This window comes from Oreochromis aureus, linkage group 6 (assembly GCF_013358895.1).
Source record: "Oreochromis aureus strain Israel breed Guangdong linkage group 6, ZZ_aureus, whole genome shotgun sequence".
In the NCBI taxonomy this organism is placed as follows: Eukaryota; Metazoa; Chordata; class Actinopteri; order Cichliformes; family Cichlidae; genus Oreochromis; species Oreochromis aureus.
Window position 1 is genome coordinate 41,146,520 of NC_052947.1, and position 16,357 is coordinate 41,162,876.

At 45.0% G+C, this 16,357-nt stretch overlaps 1 protein-coding gene across 4 annotated transcripts in view; it reads left to right on the forward strand.

The window, feature by feature from the left end:
- Positions 1–13,253, forward strand: part of LOC116319570 (NACHT, LRR and PYD domains-containing protein 12-like) — a 28,959-nt gene extending 15,706 nt beyond the window's left edge. For all 4 annotated transcript variants that reach the window (XM_039614074.1, XM_039614070.1, XM_039614071.1 and 1 more), the window contains 8 exons: positions 4,007–4,056; positions 4,126–4,691; positions 4,780–4,835; positions 8,453–8,667; positions 8,786–9,045; positions 9,173–9,289; positions 9,369–9,510; positions 12,214–13,253. In XM_039614074.1, the coding sequence (XP_039470008.1) occupies positions 4,007–4,056; positions 4,126–4,691; positions 4,780–4,835; positions 8,453–8,667; positions 8,786–9,045; positions 9,173–9,289; positions 9,369–9,510; positions 12,214–12,533 (1,726 nt within the window). In that variant the 3' untranslated portion in view covers positions 12,534–13,253. The remainder of the gene's footprint in view (positions 1–4,006; positions 4,057–4,125; positions 4,692–4,779; positions 4,836–8,452; positions 8,668–8,785; positions 9,046–9,172; positions 9,290–9,368; positions 9,511–12,213) is intronic.
- The last annotated feature ends 3,104 nt before the right edge of the window (positions 13,254–16,357 follow it).

Genomic DNA, 16,357 nt, shown 5'->3' on the forward strand with positions numbered 1-16,357 from the left:
CCTAAATGTCGACCTTCTTAAAATCCAACAAAAGTGGTATCAAACCTTGGTTTAAAGATATTAATGAAAATGTAAAAGTCAAAAGGTCAACCAGTTCCCCCACATTACCAAAATCAAACAAAGTTGATGTCAAACGTTTGTGCTGCAAAAATTTTCATTTCATTATAAAGATATGAATAAATGTTTCTAGAGGTCATCTGAGTTCAACCAGGCCTTTTCTTTACTGTGAAAAATTTGTGAAACAAAATAGTATCGGATATTTTTAAACTAGGTTATAATATAGCAGTTAGAACAAACTGTGCATTCTGTCGGAGAAAAAACTCTGTTTGCTGGTAACAAAATACAAACTATCAGGAGAATGTAGGCATGTTTCCTGTTAGAAAAGGTAAATACTTGGAACTGTCTGAGCATCTCAAGTCTAATACAATAATTGAAAAATAAAAGCCATTTCCATCATCTAATTCACAAAATAAAAAAGGACTTTCTTTCATGAATTGTTGCCATCATTCCTTTGTGCAGAGCACAGTGTGAGGACATACGCTGGTTTTTTCAGATGCTATGGTTACATCCTTTCTCAGGTCATCATATGCACGGGGTCCTTTTACAGAATGCCATATAATGCCCAAGTGTTTCTGGTGTTGGGCCCTCCTGAAATGCAATGACTGCTTTCAGCATGAATTTCTCTCGTTGAAGTAGCATAATGAATGGGAATTCACTAAGTGAAAACTGTTTTGGATTGGGAAAACTGTGCTCCAGAGTTTCTGTAGAGCATTTTCCAAGGTCTGTGTTAATCCAGACAAGTTCTCTCAAGGAGTCCCTGTGCAGAGTAGCTTTCCTGATGAATCAATTTCAAATGCTGTTGGACATGGATCAGGACTTTGGATTGGTCTTAGGCATGACCATTGATCAACAACACCGCTGTCTAAGCAAAAACCTGTAGTGATCCCGTATGTGTATGAGAATTGGCATAATTATGATGAAGGAACTGACCTCCCAGCCCATTGTTCCTTCAGTGGGCTGGTTTCAGTCAACATGCAAATGTACTGTTTATAAGAAATCTGCAGTCAGCTGAGACTGAAGAAGTCACTTGGATGAGTGACGAAACGTTTCTCCCACAAAACGCTACGTCCAGATGAACAGAATCAACCTTTTGGAGATCTGAACATCTTACCTTGGGCATACACTGAAAAAAAGCATGTTGGATTTACTTAATTCAATAGTGGACATTGCTTGCACACAATTGTTTTGGCAGAAACGTAAATCAACACAACTTATTCATATTCAATAAACTTTTTGTGTTGATGAAGCATGATTGAAACATGTTTAGATGAAGTAAGTTGAGCTCTTGGAATATTTTAATCCTTCACAATTTTGTCATTTTATTCCAACACTATTCATTAACTTTTACCCCAATACTACTTGGTCATTTAAATACTACATGTTGTCTTCTATTACATAATGTTCAACAAAGTCTAGAGTCTGGTTAACATAAAAATTGAATGGATTTACAACGGTTACCATCCTCCTATCTTTATCCAGGTTGCGGGGGGGGACATAACACCGAAGTGATTGGGGTAAGAGGCAGGGTACAGCCTGGACAGCTCTCCAGTCACTCACCAGGTATACCGAAAAAAGTAGAGTCGACTGCCCGTGCTTTGGATCAAACCACAATCCGAAGCACGCAAGATGAAATGACGTGTGGTGTGGCGAGATTTGATGTTGCTATATTATTGATGTTCATGTCACTCAAATGTGACATGAACAACTAACATACCCTCTCTGCATATCATGTAGTTTCTACACTTAACTTTAAAGCATGAGGCAACTGTGTTGAATACACACAAAATGCTTACATAAATCCAAGCGATGGCCAATCCCTTTTTTTCAGTGTATGAGAGGTTCAGCTCTTGACCATCTCTGGTTGGTTTAGACCACGATATGGGCATAATGTGTGTCTGTTGTTGACCACACGGAGACTTTCAGAGTTGCGGAGACTTTTTTTTGTTTTGCTCGAATGGCTGGTCGCACTGTTGTGACCTAGGAGTTTTGAGGGGGACATTGGCATATTGGCGGAATGTGCAGGTGTTGCTGTGCACTATTGGATTATTGTTGTAATTCCCTACGTCATTTCCCCTTTCTGTGTGTCTGTGCAGAGATATGTGCATGACACACAAATCGATAGAACAGCAACAGCATGGTGTCGGTGCTGCGGTGCTTCAGTGGCGCGTTCAGCTACTCTAAGCAGCACCTTCATGATTGGTTTAGGCCACAATATGGATTGGGTCGCATTTGCAACCAAATTGGTCGTACTCTGGAGCCCTGCTTGGGGTACACCATATGCAGTCTCCATAAATAAGGAGCAACAACCATTTAATTTCACAAACTGCTTCCTGTCACCTAAATAACTCAGGACCCATATTTAAAACTACCCCTGTGACACCATAACGTCCCTGTTTTCTTATTAATATATCACAAACATTTGACACCACTTTTGTTGGATTTGAAGAAGGGGGGGGGCAACTTCACTCACATAACTGCAACCTATTTAAGGTCCCAAACTAGTTTCTACAGCTATCAAGGTCAGCTAGTTAATTTAAACTGATGGGGCTAAGTCTCTGGTTAACTTAGCACATCATTGGTAAATTACTTTATCGGTTAATGATGCAAAATTAATTATATCCAGATTCACTGTTTTGAGTGATGAGTCAATTTTGATTTGACACTGTATAAATAAATTTGAATTGAAGTGAATCCTTCTACACACAGATCAAACCCACAGGGTGGAGCATGTCTCTGAGTGCTGCTTCACCTTCGTCATACAGGAGTTGTTTCATATCAGGTGGTCTAAGACATTTCTTGTCCTCTGACCATTTTTTATTGAGTTTCGTATCTCTGATAAGGTTGTTTTCTCTCCATCTATTGTGGTGGATTTTTGTGTGATATGTATAACTATGTAACTATATACTCTATATATCTATGTGCACTGAACATATATATTTTAACTTTCATGTAGAGTCTTAAGCACAAGACATTTTTGCTTCACCGAGGTTTATTAAGTTGGTACAGTAACAGGGCAGTTAATACTGTTGAGAGTTCTCCTGCATAATTTACTCTCCGGTAACTAACCTTGCCTAATACACACTCAACGACTTTCATGCAGCACAACCAAAACAGTAACATTGTAATAGAGATCCTGAACACATCACGATAAAATATCACACACACACACACACACACACACACACACACACACACACACACACACACACACACACACACACTTTGAACCCACACTGAAGTGTTTTTATATATGAGAAACCATGTAACCTATGTATTATATGTTATAAGATTGTGCCACTTGCTGTATAAGATTTAATAATTAGGATTAATGTGTGACCTTTGACCGTGTCATGACCTATTGTGATAAACCAGAGCAAGGGGTACTCAGAGTCCTGACTGGCCTTTGGCCAAGACCTTGGCCGCTACCTGACCCCTGCAGCTGTGTTGGGCGCGTGGGAAAGTTAGCCAGCAGCAGGGGGCGGGGATACTGGTCCCTATATTAGGGGACCAGAGGACAACCCCAGAGCTCTTTTCCTCCTGCTGCTGCTTCCTGTCCGTCTCTGTGTTGCTCTGCTGTCTGTGCTGAAGGCTGTACACCCCGGGGTTTTGCTTTGCTTGCTTTCTGCTATGTAATTCTCTTGCTAAATGTCTGTATTTTTCCTGCTGTTCATACGATTCAGTGTATTAAACTCTGTTCCAAGAATTCTACTCTTTTACAGAGCATCTTTTTGAGTGTCTTGATTTTAATTGGATTTGGATCTCCACATCGTTGGTGGGAGAAGGTTATCAGGATGGCTTCAAAATTTGCGACCACACTATGAACTAATTTTATTAACTCAAAGCAATAATTTCCTGTCAGAGTGCATTGAAAAAACCTGTGTTTATCATATTAGATTATTTCATGTTTATTTACTAATAATAACAGCCTGACCTCTGCTTCTCTCAGTGTGGACCACAATGAAGAGCACTGGGTCGACCCACAGCTTCTGAACAAGTGTAAGTGTCACTGAGTTTCTCTATAACATCGACTGAGCTGAAGCTTAACTCACTGCATTTCCTTCATAGATGCCTGTGATCTCACATTCGACCCCAACACTGTGAATGAAAACCTCCTCCTGTCTGAATGTGACAGGAAAGTGAGCTACACTCAGGAAAAGCAGTCGTATCCTGATCATCCAGAGAGATTTGACCAAGTGAATCAGGTGCTGTGTCGAGAGGCTCTGACTGGGCGCTGCTACTGGGAGGTGGAGTGGGAATCATTTGTGTATATTGGTGTTGCATATAAGAGCCTACCGAGGAAGGGACACTGGGACACAGAAATTGACAGGACTGACAAGAGCTGGTGTTTCTGTATCAACTGTTCAAACGGTTACTCCTTCCGACACGGGTTGAGGGAAACTTTTATACCGGTCCCGTATATCGACGTCCAAGCATTCCTGACCAGACGCAAGAGACTGGGACTGTTTCTGGACTGGCCAGCTGGCATTCTGTCCTTTTATTCGCTTTCTGGTGACAAAAAAACTCTCATTCATACCTTCCACACCACTTTCACCGAGCCTCTCTACGCAGCATTCAGTGTTTATCATGGAAATTTGACCCTGTCCAGGGTGGTGAAGCTGGAAATGAAAACTGTGAGTATTTCTAGTTCTTCAATAGCACCACATCACAAGTTTGTGTGACTAAAAAAAAATATTTCATTTGCCCTCTCTGGATTTTTAGGCTCGATCAAGCTTCACACCTGAGATGAAAAAAGAGAGAACAGGCATTTCATACAGGTACGACACGCAAGCCTCGATGTTCCCACTGTGAGATTATGTCCTCTGCAAACACAGAGGTGCTCAGAGTGCTTTACATATGCAAAGAAGAATTTGGGAACAATTTAAAAAAATGTTTTTAACAAATGTGTGATTGGTTGAGTCTGAATGTCAGATTGTGTATGACAGTGGATGGTGGTCACCAATTGATGGAGTATTGGGAGCCAATTAATATACTGCTGTTTACAAGGTTCAATGTCAGTTTTTTGTTTTATATGTTATGTTTTTGCAATTTCCCAACACACCCATTTGTTAAAATTAGTAATGTTGCTTTAGACTTTAACATTGCCTTGGTTATTTATACCATAACTGGTTAAGATACCAAAGTCATAGTTAATAGAGGCAGTGGCAGACCATCAACTCCTACACACGAGTAAATAAAGTTGCAGTTTTAATTAAAAGAGAAGGAGCGGAGGCCCTGGCGGACTGATCCCCGGCTGCCAAGACTGGCAATAGGGACATGGAATGTCACCTCTCTGGTGGGGAAGGAGCCTGAGTTAGTGCGTGAGGTTGAGAGGTACCGGCTAGATATAGTCGGGCTCACCCTCACGCATGGCTTGGGCTCTGGAACCAGTCTCCTGGAGAGGGGCTGGACTCTGTCTCAGTCTGGAGTTGCCCCTGGTGAGAGGCGGCGGGCTGGGGTGGGTATTCTAATATCCCTCGGCTTGCTGCGGCACGTTGGGGTTTTCCCGGTGGATGAGAGGGTTTGTTCCCTGCGCCTTAGGGTGGGGAACGGGTCCTGACTGTCATCTGCGCTTATGCGCCGAGTGGCAGTTCAGAGTACCCAGCCTTCTTAGAGTCCCTGTGGGGGGTGCTGGAAGGTGCCCCATCTGGAGACTCTGTTGTCCTGCTGGGAGACTTCAATGCTCACGTGGGTAACAACAGCGAGACCTGGAGGGGCGTGATTGGGAGGAACGGCCTCCCTGATCTGAATCCGAGCGGTGTTTTGTTATTGGACTTCTGTGCAAATCACAGTTTGGCCATAACGAATACCTTGTTCGAACATAAGAGTGGCCATAAGTGCACGTGGCACCAGGACGCTCTAGGCCGCAGGTCGATGATCGATTTTGTAATCGTATCACCAGACCTGCGACCATATGTTCTGGACACTCGGGTAAAGAGAGGGGCTGAGCTGTCAACTGATCACCACCTGGTGGTGAGTTGGATCAGGTGGCGGGGAGGACGCTGGACAGACCCGGTGCACCTAAAGCGCGTAGTGAGGGTGTGCTGGGAACGTCTAGCAGAGGCCCCAGTCCGCGAGATCTTCAACGCACACCTCCGGCAGAGCTTCAACAGCATTCTGAGGGAGACTGGGGACATTGAGTCCGAATGGACCATGTTCAGCGTCTCCATCGCCCGAAGCTGCTGCATTGAGCTGCGCCGCGGTTGGTTGGTACCTGCCGTGGTGGTAATCCCGAACCAAATGGTGGACACCAGAGGTGAAGGGAGCCACCAGGCTGAAGAAGGAGTCCCTATCGGGCTTGGTTAGCCTGTGGGACTCGGAGGCAGCCGACAGGTATCGACAGACCAAGCGGAATGCGGCTCGGGCAGTGGCTGAAGCAAAAAAACTCGGGTGTGGGAGGAGTTCGAGAGGCCATGGAAAAAGACTTTCGGACTGCCTCAAGAGATTCTGGCAAACCGTCAGGCGTCTCAGGAGGGGAAAGCGGTGCTCTACCTGCACTGTGTATAGTGCTGGCGGAGCACTGCTGACGTCGACTGAGAAAATTGTCAGGCGGTGGAAGGAATACTTCGAGGACCTCCTTAATCCCACTGACACGTCTTCCGAGGAGGAAGCAGAGTCTGGGGATGAGGGAATGACCCGCCAATTTCCGGGGCGAGGTCACTGAGGCAGTTAAACAACTCCTTGGTGGCAGAGCCCTGGTGTTGATGAGGTCCGCCCGAGTTCCTGAAGGCTCTGGACGTTGTAGGGCTGTCCTGGTTGACACGCCTCTACAATGTTGCGTGGAGATCAGGGGCAGTACCCCTGGACTGGCAGACCGGGTGGTGGTCCCCATCTTTAAGAAGGGAGACCGGAGGGTGTGTTCCAACTACAGGGGATCACACTCCTCAGCCTCCTGGGAAAGTCTATGCCAGAGTGCTGGAAAGGAGAGTTCGTCCGCTAGTCGAACCTCGGATACAGGAGGAACAATGCGGTTTTCGTCCTGGTCGCGGAACACTGGACCAGCTCTTTATCCTCTCAAGGATACTCGAGGGTGCATGGGAGTTTGCCCAACCAGTCTACATGTGTTTTGTGGACTTGGAGAAGGCATTCGACCGTGTCCCTCGGGGTGTCCTGTGGGAGGTGTTGTGGGAGTATGGGGTGTCTGGCCCATTGCTACGGGCCATTCGATCCCTATACAACCGTTGCAAGAGTTTGGTTCGCATTGCCGGCAATAAGTCGGACTCGTTCCCAGTGGGTGATGGGCTCCGCCAGGGCTGCCCTTTGTCACCGGGTTCATAATTTTTATGGACAGGATTTCTAGGCGCAGCCAAGTGGCAGAGGGCTTTCGCGTCAGTGCCCTCAGAATCTCATCTCTGCTTTTTGCGGATGATGCGGTTCTGTTGGCTTCATCAGGTGAAGGCCTCCAGCTCGCACTGGAACGGTTCGCAGCCGAGTGTGAAGCAGTGGGAATGAGGATCAGCACCTCCAAATCTGAGGCCATGGTTCTCAGCCGGAAAAGGGTGGAGTACCCACTCCGGGTCGGGGATGAGTTCCTGCCCCAAGTGGAGGAGTTCAAGTATCTCGGGGTCTTGTTCGCGAGTGATGGGAGAAGGGAGCCGGAGATCGACAGACGGATTGGTGCTGCGGCTGCAGTGATGCGGACGCTGCACCGGTCCGTCGTGGTGAAGAGGGAGCTGAGTGTAAAGCTTAAGCTCTCAATTTACCGAGTCGATCTCACGCCCCTACCTCACCTATGGCCACGAGCTGTGGGTAGTGACCGAAAGAACGAGATTGCGGATACAAGCGGCAGAAATGAGCTTCCTCCGAAGGGTGGCTGGCCTCTCCCTTAGAGATAGGGTGAGAAGTTCGGCCATCCGGGAGGGGCTCAGAGTAGAGCCACTGCTCCTCCACATCGAAAGGAGCCAGTTGAGGTGGTTCGGGCATCTGACAAGGATGCCTCCTGGGCGAGGTGTTCCGGGCATGTCCCACCGGGAGGAGGCCCCGGGGCAGACCCAGGACACGCTGGAGAGATTATATCTCTCGGCTGGCCTGGAAACGCCTTGGTGTTCCCCCGGATAAGCTGGAGGAGGTGGCTGGGGAGAGGGAGGTCTGGGCTTCTCTGCTTGGGCTGCTGCCCCCGCGACCCGGCCTCGGATAAAGCGGATGAAGATGGATGGATGGATGGATGGATGTGATCATCTAACTGTCATCTGATGGAAACGTTGTAGAAGGATGTTGCCATAGATGTTTCTTGCTTTTTTAAGATTTTCTCACTAATATTGTAGGATAAACCCTGGGCTTTACTTCAAAATATGAATTCTATTGTGATGACAGTCTTGCACTATATAAATTAAATCAGACACAATTTAAAAGCTACATAAATGAGCTCCATATTGAAGCATTGTGTGTGGTTCAGGTTCCTGTTTCCCGGTCCAGGGTTGTTCCAGTGTTCTTTGACTGGTCTGGTCTTTGATGTGACTGGTGAGAGTGAGGTCACCTACAAGACTCTGATCTGGGATCCTCTGGTTCTCCAACCAGCGCACAAAGTGGCCGGAGGCCCGCTGTTCGGCATCGAGTGTCCTCAGGACTCTATACGTCAGCTGCACCTCCCACACTGTGAACCTGAGCCGGGTAAGGACGCCACTGAACCACCTGAAGGAGAATTAAACCTGCAGAAAATGCTTTGATTTGCTTTGTATGGAAAGTTTCTGGAGGCTGTTGCAGTGAATGAAGCTGTGTGTTTTCCCAGCACTGGTCTCTGACAGCATCTCTGTGGTCCACATCACGGATGATGGCCTGAGCATCATACAGCCTCTGGAGATCACTGAAACTCACGTGGTCGTGGACGTCCCTCACCTCTCCGCCTTTGGCCTCGTCTGGGATCTCACTAAGCGTTTTTTCAATTACATGACGAAACCCGTTCGTGGCCAAGTCCTGCTCTTCCTGAGAAACAGGCCACGCCCCATCCTCAGTGTGATGCTGCTCCCAGGAAACGTCCCTCTGCACGACGTATGACTTTATCATGAGATCATTAAATGGCTTCTGCATGAATAAATCCTCTGATTGTTCTGTATCTGTTTGCTTTGAAGCTCTGAAACTATTCATGCACTAAGAAAATGTTGTGATGTCTCTGAAGGTGAAAGTGCAGCACACTGCTTCAGAGTACATCGAAGCGCCGTCCTTCTGTTATTTCCACAAAGGTCAAAAGTACAGTCTGAGCAGCGCCCCGCACCACTTTAAAATACAGCCTGCAGTGAGTATCAGTCGCTGAGTGTCAGCAGACAGTTGATCCACAAAGCTGTTTTAAATTGTGCGTTTCCATTTCGCTTCAGCGTGCAGAGTTTTTTGAAAATTACGGACCAAATTACCACCCGACCTTTGAGATCATCCTGACAACGAACGCAGAGGAAGTGATGCTGATGGTGCAAGATCCCGAGGAGACACGAGTGTGGGAGCATGACCTTCATCTGCCCGGTGAGCCTAAACTCAGCACAGCACAAACTGAAACCTGACAGAGATCCAACCTGCACATAAAAGAGAAACGAACTTAAATCTCTCAAATCTCCGTCCTCGTTTCACTGTTAAATAAATGTAAAATAATAATAAAGTTTACACCGCTGTGTGTCTGCCTGATTCAGTCTGTGCTCTGAATTTCATACACAGTCAGTTTACTTCTAAGCACATATAACAGCAGCACACAACAACCAAAGTGCTGTACAGCTAAATGGAATAAAAGCCTCGAGGCTGAAGAAATTACTTTGATGATGACGAGAAAAAGTCTTCGTCCAGATGAACAGAATTATCTTTCTGGGATTTTTTAAAAATGATTACTTTGAGGTGACACACCCCATCTCATTAATACTGTAACCCAGTGTGCCACACAAAGCCAGGAAGGACTAAACAGGATTATCCCACAGGAAGGAAACAGCCTGGTACATACATACAACATTCAGGTGCAGTCAAAGGAAGCACGGCTTCTACTAAAGGCACCTAACAATGCCTTCAGATCAGGTGACGCTCAGGCCTGCAGTACGTCCAGGGCAGACCTGAAGACCACGTACAGCAACAAGCTGTAGGTGGAGGAACACTTTGTCAACTGGGACCCACAATGCATGTGGCTGGGAATTCAGACCATGAATGTGTTCTCCCTCAATGAGCTAAACGACTTCTACGCTCATTTTCACAAGGATGACAAGGAAAAGTCTGCCAAAACCCTGCCCTCTGATGACTGCCATAACCTTACTCTTACCACCATAGATGTCCATAATGCACTGAGCAGTATCAACGCTCACCAGGCTGCTGGCCCTGACAGCATTCCTGGATGTGTGCTTCCAGCATGTGCTGAGCAGCTTGCAGGGTCTTTACAGACATCTTTAACATGTCGCTTGTCCAGGCAGTAGTACCAGCGTGCTTCAAGACCACCTCCATCGTGCCAGTGCCGAAATGCTCATCACCAGCATGCCTGAACAACTATCACATTGTAGTGCTTTGAGCGACTGGTCCTGGCACACCTCAAGACATGCTTCCCCCCCACCGGATCCTCACCAATTTCCCTATCAAAGCAGTAGGAGTACAGAGGATGCTGTACCCACAGCGCTTCACTGTGTTTTCTCACACCTGGACAACAATAATACTGATGCAAGAATGCTGTTTGTTGACTTCAGCTCAGCATTCAGTACAGTTCTTCCCTCCAAGCTGATCACTTGTGGATCTTGGAATCAGCAGCTCCATCTGTACCTAATTATGGACTTTCTGACCAACAGACCCCAGCATGTTAGGTCAGGCCATAACTGCTCTACCACCATCACACTCAAAACTGGCACCCCACAGGGCTGTGTGCTGAGCCCGTTCCTCTAAGACTGCAGACCTTAGTATGGATCCAACTCCATCATCGAGTCTGCAGATGACACCACGGTGTCACCATCAGTGACAATGATGAGTTTGGCTACAGGGAAGAGGTTAAGCACCTAGCTGTGTGGTGCTGACAATAACCTGCTCCTGAGTACCAGCTAAAACCAAAGAGCTCATTGTGGACTTCAGGAGAGAGAGGACAGACACCCATGCCCCAATCTACATATATGGCACAGATGTTGAACGGATCTCCAGCTTCAAGTTTTTGGGGACCCACATCTCTGAGAATCTGTCCTGGTCAACTGACACCTCCAGCCTAGAAAAAGAGGCCCATCAGTGCCTCTTTTTCTTGAGGACACTGAAGAAGAACCACCTGTCTACTGACATACTGGGTAACTTCTACTGCTGTGCGATGGAGAGCATCCTGACCAACTGTGTCACAGTCTGGTATGGGAACTGCTCTGTTGCTGACCACAAGGCACTGCAGCAGGTTGGGCAGTTTTCACCACAGGGACTCCACTTCCTGCCGTTGAGGATGTCCACAAGAAGACATGTCTACGCATCATTCTCAGGGACTCCTCTCATCCTGCCAATAAACTCTTCCAGCTCCTCCCCTCCAGAAGGCGCTACAGGAGCCTTCAGACTAAAACCAGCAGCAAAACCATCCACACTCACTTAACTCCTACACTCCCCCCCCCCCATCCCTCAGGGTGACCATGATCATGACTGTCATTTATTCTCAACATTCACCACATGCTCACATTGGTCACTGCTGTAGTTTAGGACACTGACATAGTCTCTGTTGTAGTGCGTCCACTGTTCAGAGAGCTACACTTCCACTGCTGTAGATATATTCATAGCGCTGTTTACCACACATCGATAGCACATCTGTACATTTGGTCTGTATAGCAATATAAACATCTGTATATTTACTTACTATTTGTACATAATCTGTTTATAACTGTTCCCACCTTTTATCCAACGCTAATCTGTATGTAATCTGCTCCTATTGCACTTCTGATTAGATGCAAACTGTATTTCTTACCCTGTATGCAAACATGTGTAATGACAATAAAGTTGAATCCTAATCCTACAAAGTCTCATTAGATCACCAAATAAATGTGCTGCTGTAAACAATCCCTGAAGCAAAGTGTCTCCTCTGTAAAAACTGTATTTTTAAAGGACAAATCTCACGACTGTTGTGTCCATTAAAGAAAACCAGCTTTGGGATGTTTGCTGTCCTGCTCAGAATCAGCGATCTGATTTGTAGAAATGTTGCTCTGAAATGTGCTCACTGTGTTTCTGACTCTAAACCTATTTTTTCAGCTTCATCCTCGGCTGATTCTCCAGGTGGAAGTCCTCTTCAGATGGGGAACAGCGCCTCAGCAGAGAAGCTGCGACTCGCTCGCACAAACTTCGTCGATAAAGTGTCGGATCCAGTTCTGAACAAGCTGCTGGACGAGCTGCAGCACGTCACCGTGCTCACTGATGCTGAGGGCGAAGCGGCCAGAGCCAAACCGAGAGGCGAGAAAGCTCGAGACCTGATCGACATGGTGCGAAAGAAAGGAGCTGAAGCAAGTTCAAAAATGATCGCCGTCTTTTATGCCAACGATCCGTATCTGTGCAAAGAGCTCGGCTTAGTGTGAAGCACAAATCTGTGAATTAGACACGAACAAAGAGACTCGATGAACTAAAATTTCCTTTCTTTCTTCTTAAAATCACGATGATGTTTCCGCTGATTACACTTCCTGGAAAGGAGATGAGCTAAGACACGTGAGGGGAGACGTCCAGTAAATATCCATTAAAGAAAAATTCAATTTCCCGTTCTGAGAAGAAAATTCTGCAATAATCTCTAAAATCAGATTTTTAAAAATGTATTTTAGAAATGTTAGTGTTTATTAGACAGGAGGACAGAGAAAGTAGAAAGAGTGAGACACACCTGCACTGGTGAATGATGTGAGCTGGACTCAGATCAGTGAAGCCAGCACAGCTCTCCTCCTGTGGTCGTGAACCATGTTTATAGAAAAACAACACAAAGGTTAATAAAATGCAGCGAACGCCTGCAGTGTTGAGTGTAACGTGTTATTATTTGTGTTATAAAGGTTCTTCAGTTATTTGTGCAGCAGGTGGATGAAAAGAAAAAAAACATCAGCTGAGTTTTGGGGACTTTCAGTCTGAATTAAACAGGACGATGCAGGAAGTGTGTTTTTCATCACGTTTATCATTGAAGTATTTGTAACACTATATATGCAAATGTTTCTATACCTGTGAGCTTTGCTCTGTAAACTGACGCAATAACAGAATCCAGACACGTTCACATGAATACTTAAACACATGAGTTCCAATAAAAATGCTTTTAGATTGTGTTTGTTTGCTTTCTGTTTCTGTGGTTTAAGCGTTTATTTCCTGCACGTTGATGTTAGACGCTGGGAGGTTCTGTTCTCGATGTCATGGCAAAAACTTCAGCTTTCAAAGAGTCTGCATTATGAAGCAGAAGAAGCCACATGTTTGTCATCCACTGCAGCTTGTGTCTATTTTTTAAGGGCTTGTTTTTTACTTATTGCTAAGGTTCAGGACAGGTGAGTTTCCTTTCCTCACCTCCTCTCCCCTCGTCCTAGACCCTCCCTCTTAAGATGCAAACAGAGGAGGCGAGGAAGAAACAGGAGGAGAGGAGTTGTTGCTCTGAAATCAAATTTCTAATGAACTAACACTTAAAACATGATATGTAACTGTAATCAGTTACATGTAACTGTAATCAGTTACAGTTACTGAGGAAGAATATGCAGTAAAATCAGAATGTTTGCTTTTTAGTCTCCTTTAAATTTGAACTGGAAAATCATTTGAAAGTTTCCAAACCACCGAGCAGCTCAGCTGCCATCCTTCCTCCTGTCCCATGTTTTTGTGTTAATATGACTTATAATTGTTGTTTTTATTTGTTCTCTCAATAGCGTCAAAATATTCATAATGTAGCTTAAATCACTAGAGGTGATTATCTAATTATACCCTACTGATCTACTAGTCTGTGGGATGTTTATTCATATTCTGGTCAAACATGGCTTCAGTGGGTTGTTTTTTGTTTTTTTGTTTTTTTCAGTCCAGATGCAGATCCAGGTGACAGGAAGTCAAAATGAAACAGGAACTAAACTTACTGAATGGTAAATGGCCTGTATTTGTATAGCGCTATACTAGTCCCTAAGGATCCCAAAGCGCTTTACACGTTCAGTCATCCACACATTCACACACTGGTGATGGTAAGCTATATTGTAGCCACAGCTGCCCTGGGGCGCACTGACAGATGCTTTTAATTTGAAGTATTGATGATGATGAAGACCTCACATCACTCTTACCTTTGCAGGCTCAGCATCCATCAGTCACAGCCACTTACAGCAGTTTTCCTCTACATCAGTGCTCTTGGAAAACTACTGGAAATTAGTGGCCTGAAAAATTAGGCCCCGAGGATCCGTTACCCTCAGAAGGCTGGAGTAAACTGTAAGAGCCGTTTATACTCATGTAGATTAACACTCAGGTTTTTACCTTTTTTGTTTCACAAAGCGTTAAAAAGGGAACGTCCCCAACTTAGACGTCACAGAATATTTTATTAAAGCAACTTAGCAACGGTACAACAGAAACTCTTCTTTGATTAATAATAAAGAAGATTTATTTTTAGCAAAAGCACATGTACATAAACTCTGTTATAGTACTCTTCATCATTTCAAACATAAAAGGCTGGATGCTGACCTTTAACCTCTCAGGTGTGATTAGAGATGAGCTGAGAGGACATCAGTCCACCTCTCTCCCACTTCTCTTTTAAACGCGATGGAGGTGAGAGCAGCAGAGAGATACTGAGCTCCCAGACACACAGGCCTTAAAAACATCCCAGAGATTTAAAAATCAACCACTAAACTAACTGGAGCCCTGATGTGATGATCTCACATAGACTGGTTCCCATTTTAAACTCAAACTCAGGAGCTGAAGCAGAGTCTGCTGCTGTTTTGTGATTCCTGTGAGCAGTGAGTTACAATCCTCCATGCATTTCATGCACAATCACTGATGGTAAAAACAGGTTTTAACTATGCTGCTTATGTGAGAATGAGGACTGTGATCACCTCAGAGTTTCAAATCTGTGCAACAATTCAAAAGAACATCCAGCTGGAGTTAGCCTTTATACTATGTGACCGTCTGTGTGCTGTGTTTAAATCACTGAGGGGCAGGGGGTATAACTGTGTGTAGTCAGAAGAGTAATGGTAATAAGATTTATGCTGGGAAAACCTGCATGAAATAATATATTTAGAGCTAAAATCCGAGAGATGCTCTAAAAAACAGGTGTTGAACTCCTGCAGGTTTAGATGTGTCCTTGATCCAACACAGCTGATCTAAATGGCTAAATGGCTAAATTACCTCTTCAACATGTCTTGAAGTTCTGCAGAAGCCTGTTAATGAACTAATCATGTGATTCAGGTGTGTTGACCCAGGGTGAGATCTAAATCCTGCAGGACACCGGCCCTTGAGGCCTGGAGTTCGACACCCCTGCTCTAAAACATGCATTTCGAGATCAGCTGTGCTCTGGATCACGTTCCTCTCCTCGGGTGTAGAAGACGATTTCAAACTGCACCTAAAAGCGTTGTTATTTCCAGTGTTTCAATGAAGGTCACACCTGTTAAGATGAAATAGAAAATAAGGAAGATATATGTAAAATGAGGAGGGAGAATATAAAACACACACAGTGTATGTGTGCTTTGTTATCATGTGGGCTGCAGAGTTCGTACTGACGTGAGTGCACAGCTGATGGTGAAGCCGTCTCAGCCTCTCTCTTTCTATTGAGCAAGCACTTTGGCAACAGTGGGAAGGAAAAACTCCCTTTTAACAGGAAGAAACCTCCGGCAGAACCAGGCTCAGGTACGGGCAGCCATCTGCTGCGACCGCTTGGCGTCAGCTAACAGAGATTTTTTTTTTTTTTTTTTTTTTAACAGAGAGACCTAATATTTAATAATCCACATTTCACTATTTTATTCTTCAGTTCAAATTTGGATTCTGTATTGTTCTTTATTTGTTATTATTTATGTTTAGATTGTTTATTGCTAGTCTTGGTTTGTTGTTGTCTGTTTGGGAGCTGACATAGTCTCTATGGATAAGCGTCTTTTGGTGGGGTAGCATCAGGAGAGAAGCTGCAGAGAGGCATTTTCCATGTTAAACGCTAAAATATAACAAATAAGATCATGCTAAACAAACAAAACCTTTCGATTGGCCAACCCTATCATTCTCCTCAACGTGTTGTATATTTTCAATGTTTCCTTATTATTTTGTCATAAAATAAATCAAACAAATAACTTAAGCTGTGTGACAGCACCTTGCGTTTACGCCGGGCTGTGAGCTGCCCTGAATCTACTTGCTACACCCCCCTTTCACCCAATCTAATTTTTCAATCTTAATCTAAACTATTCCTGACCTTCCCCTTCTCTCATCTGATCAT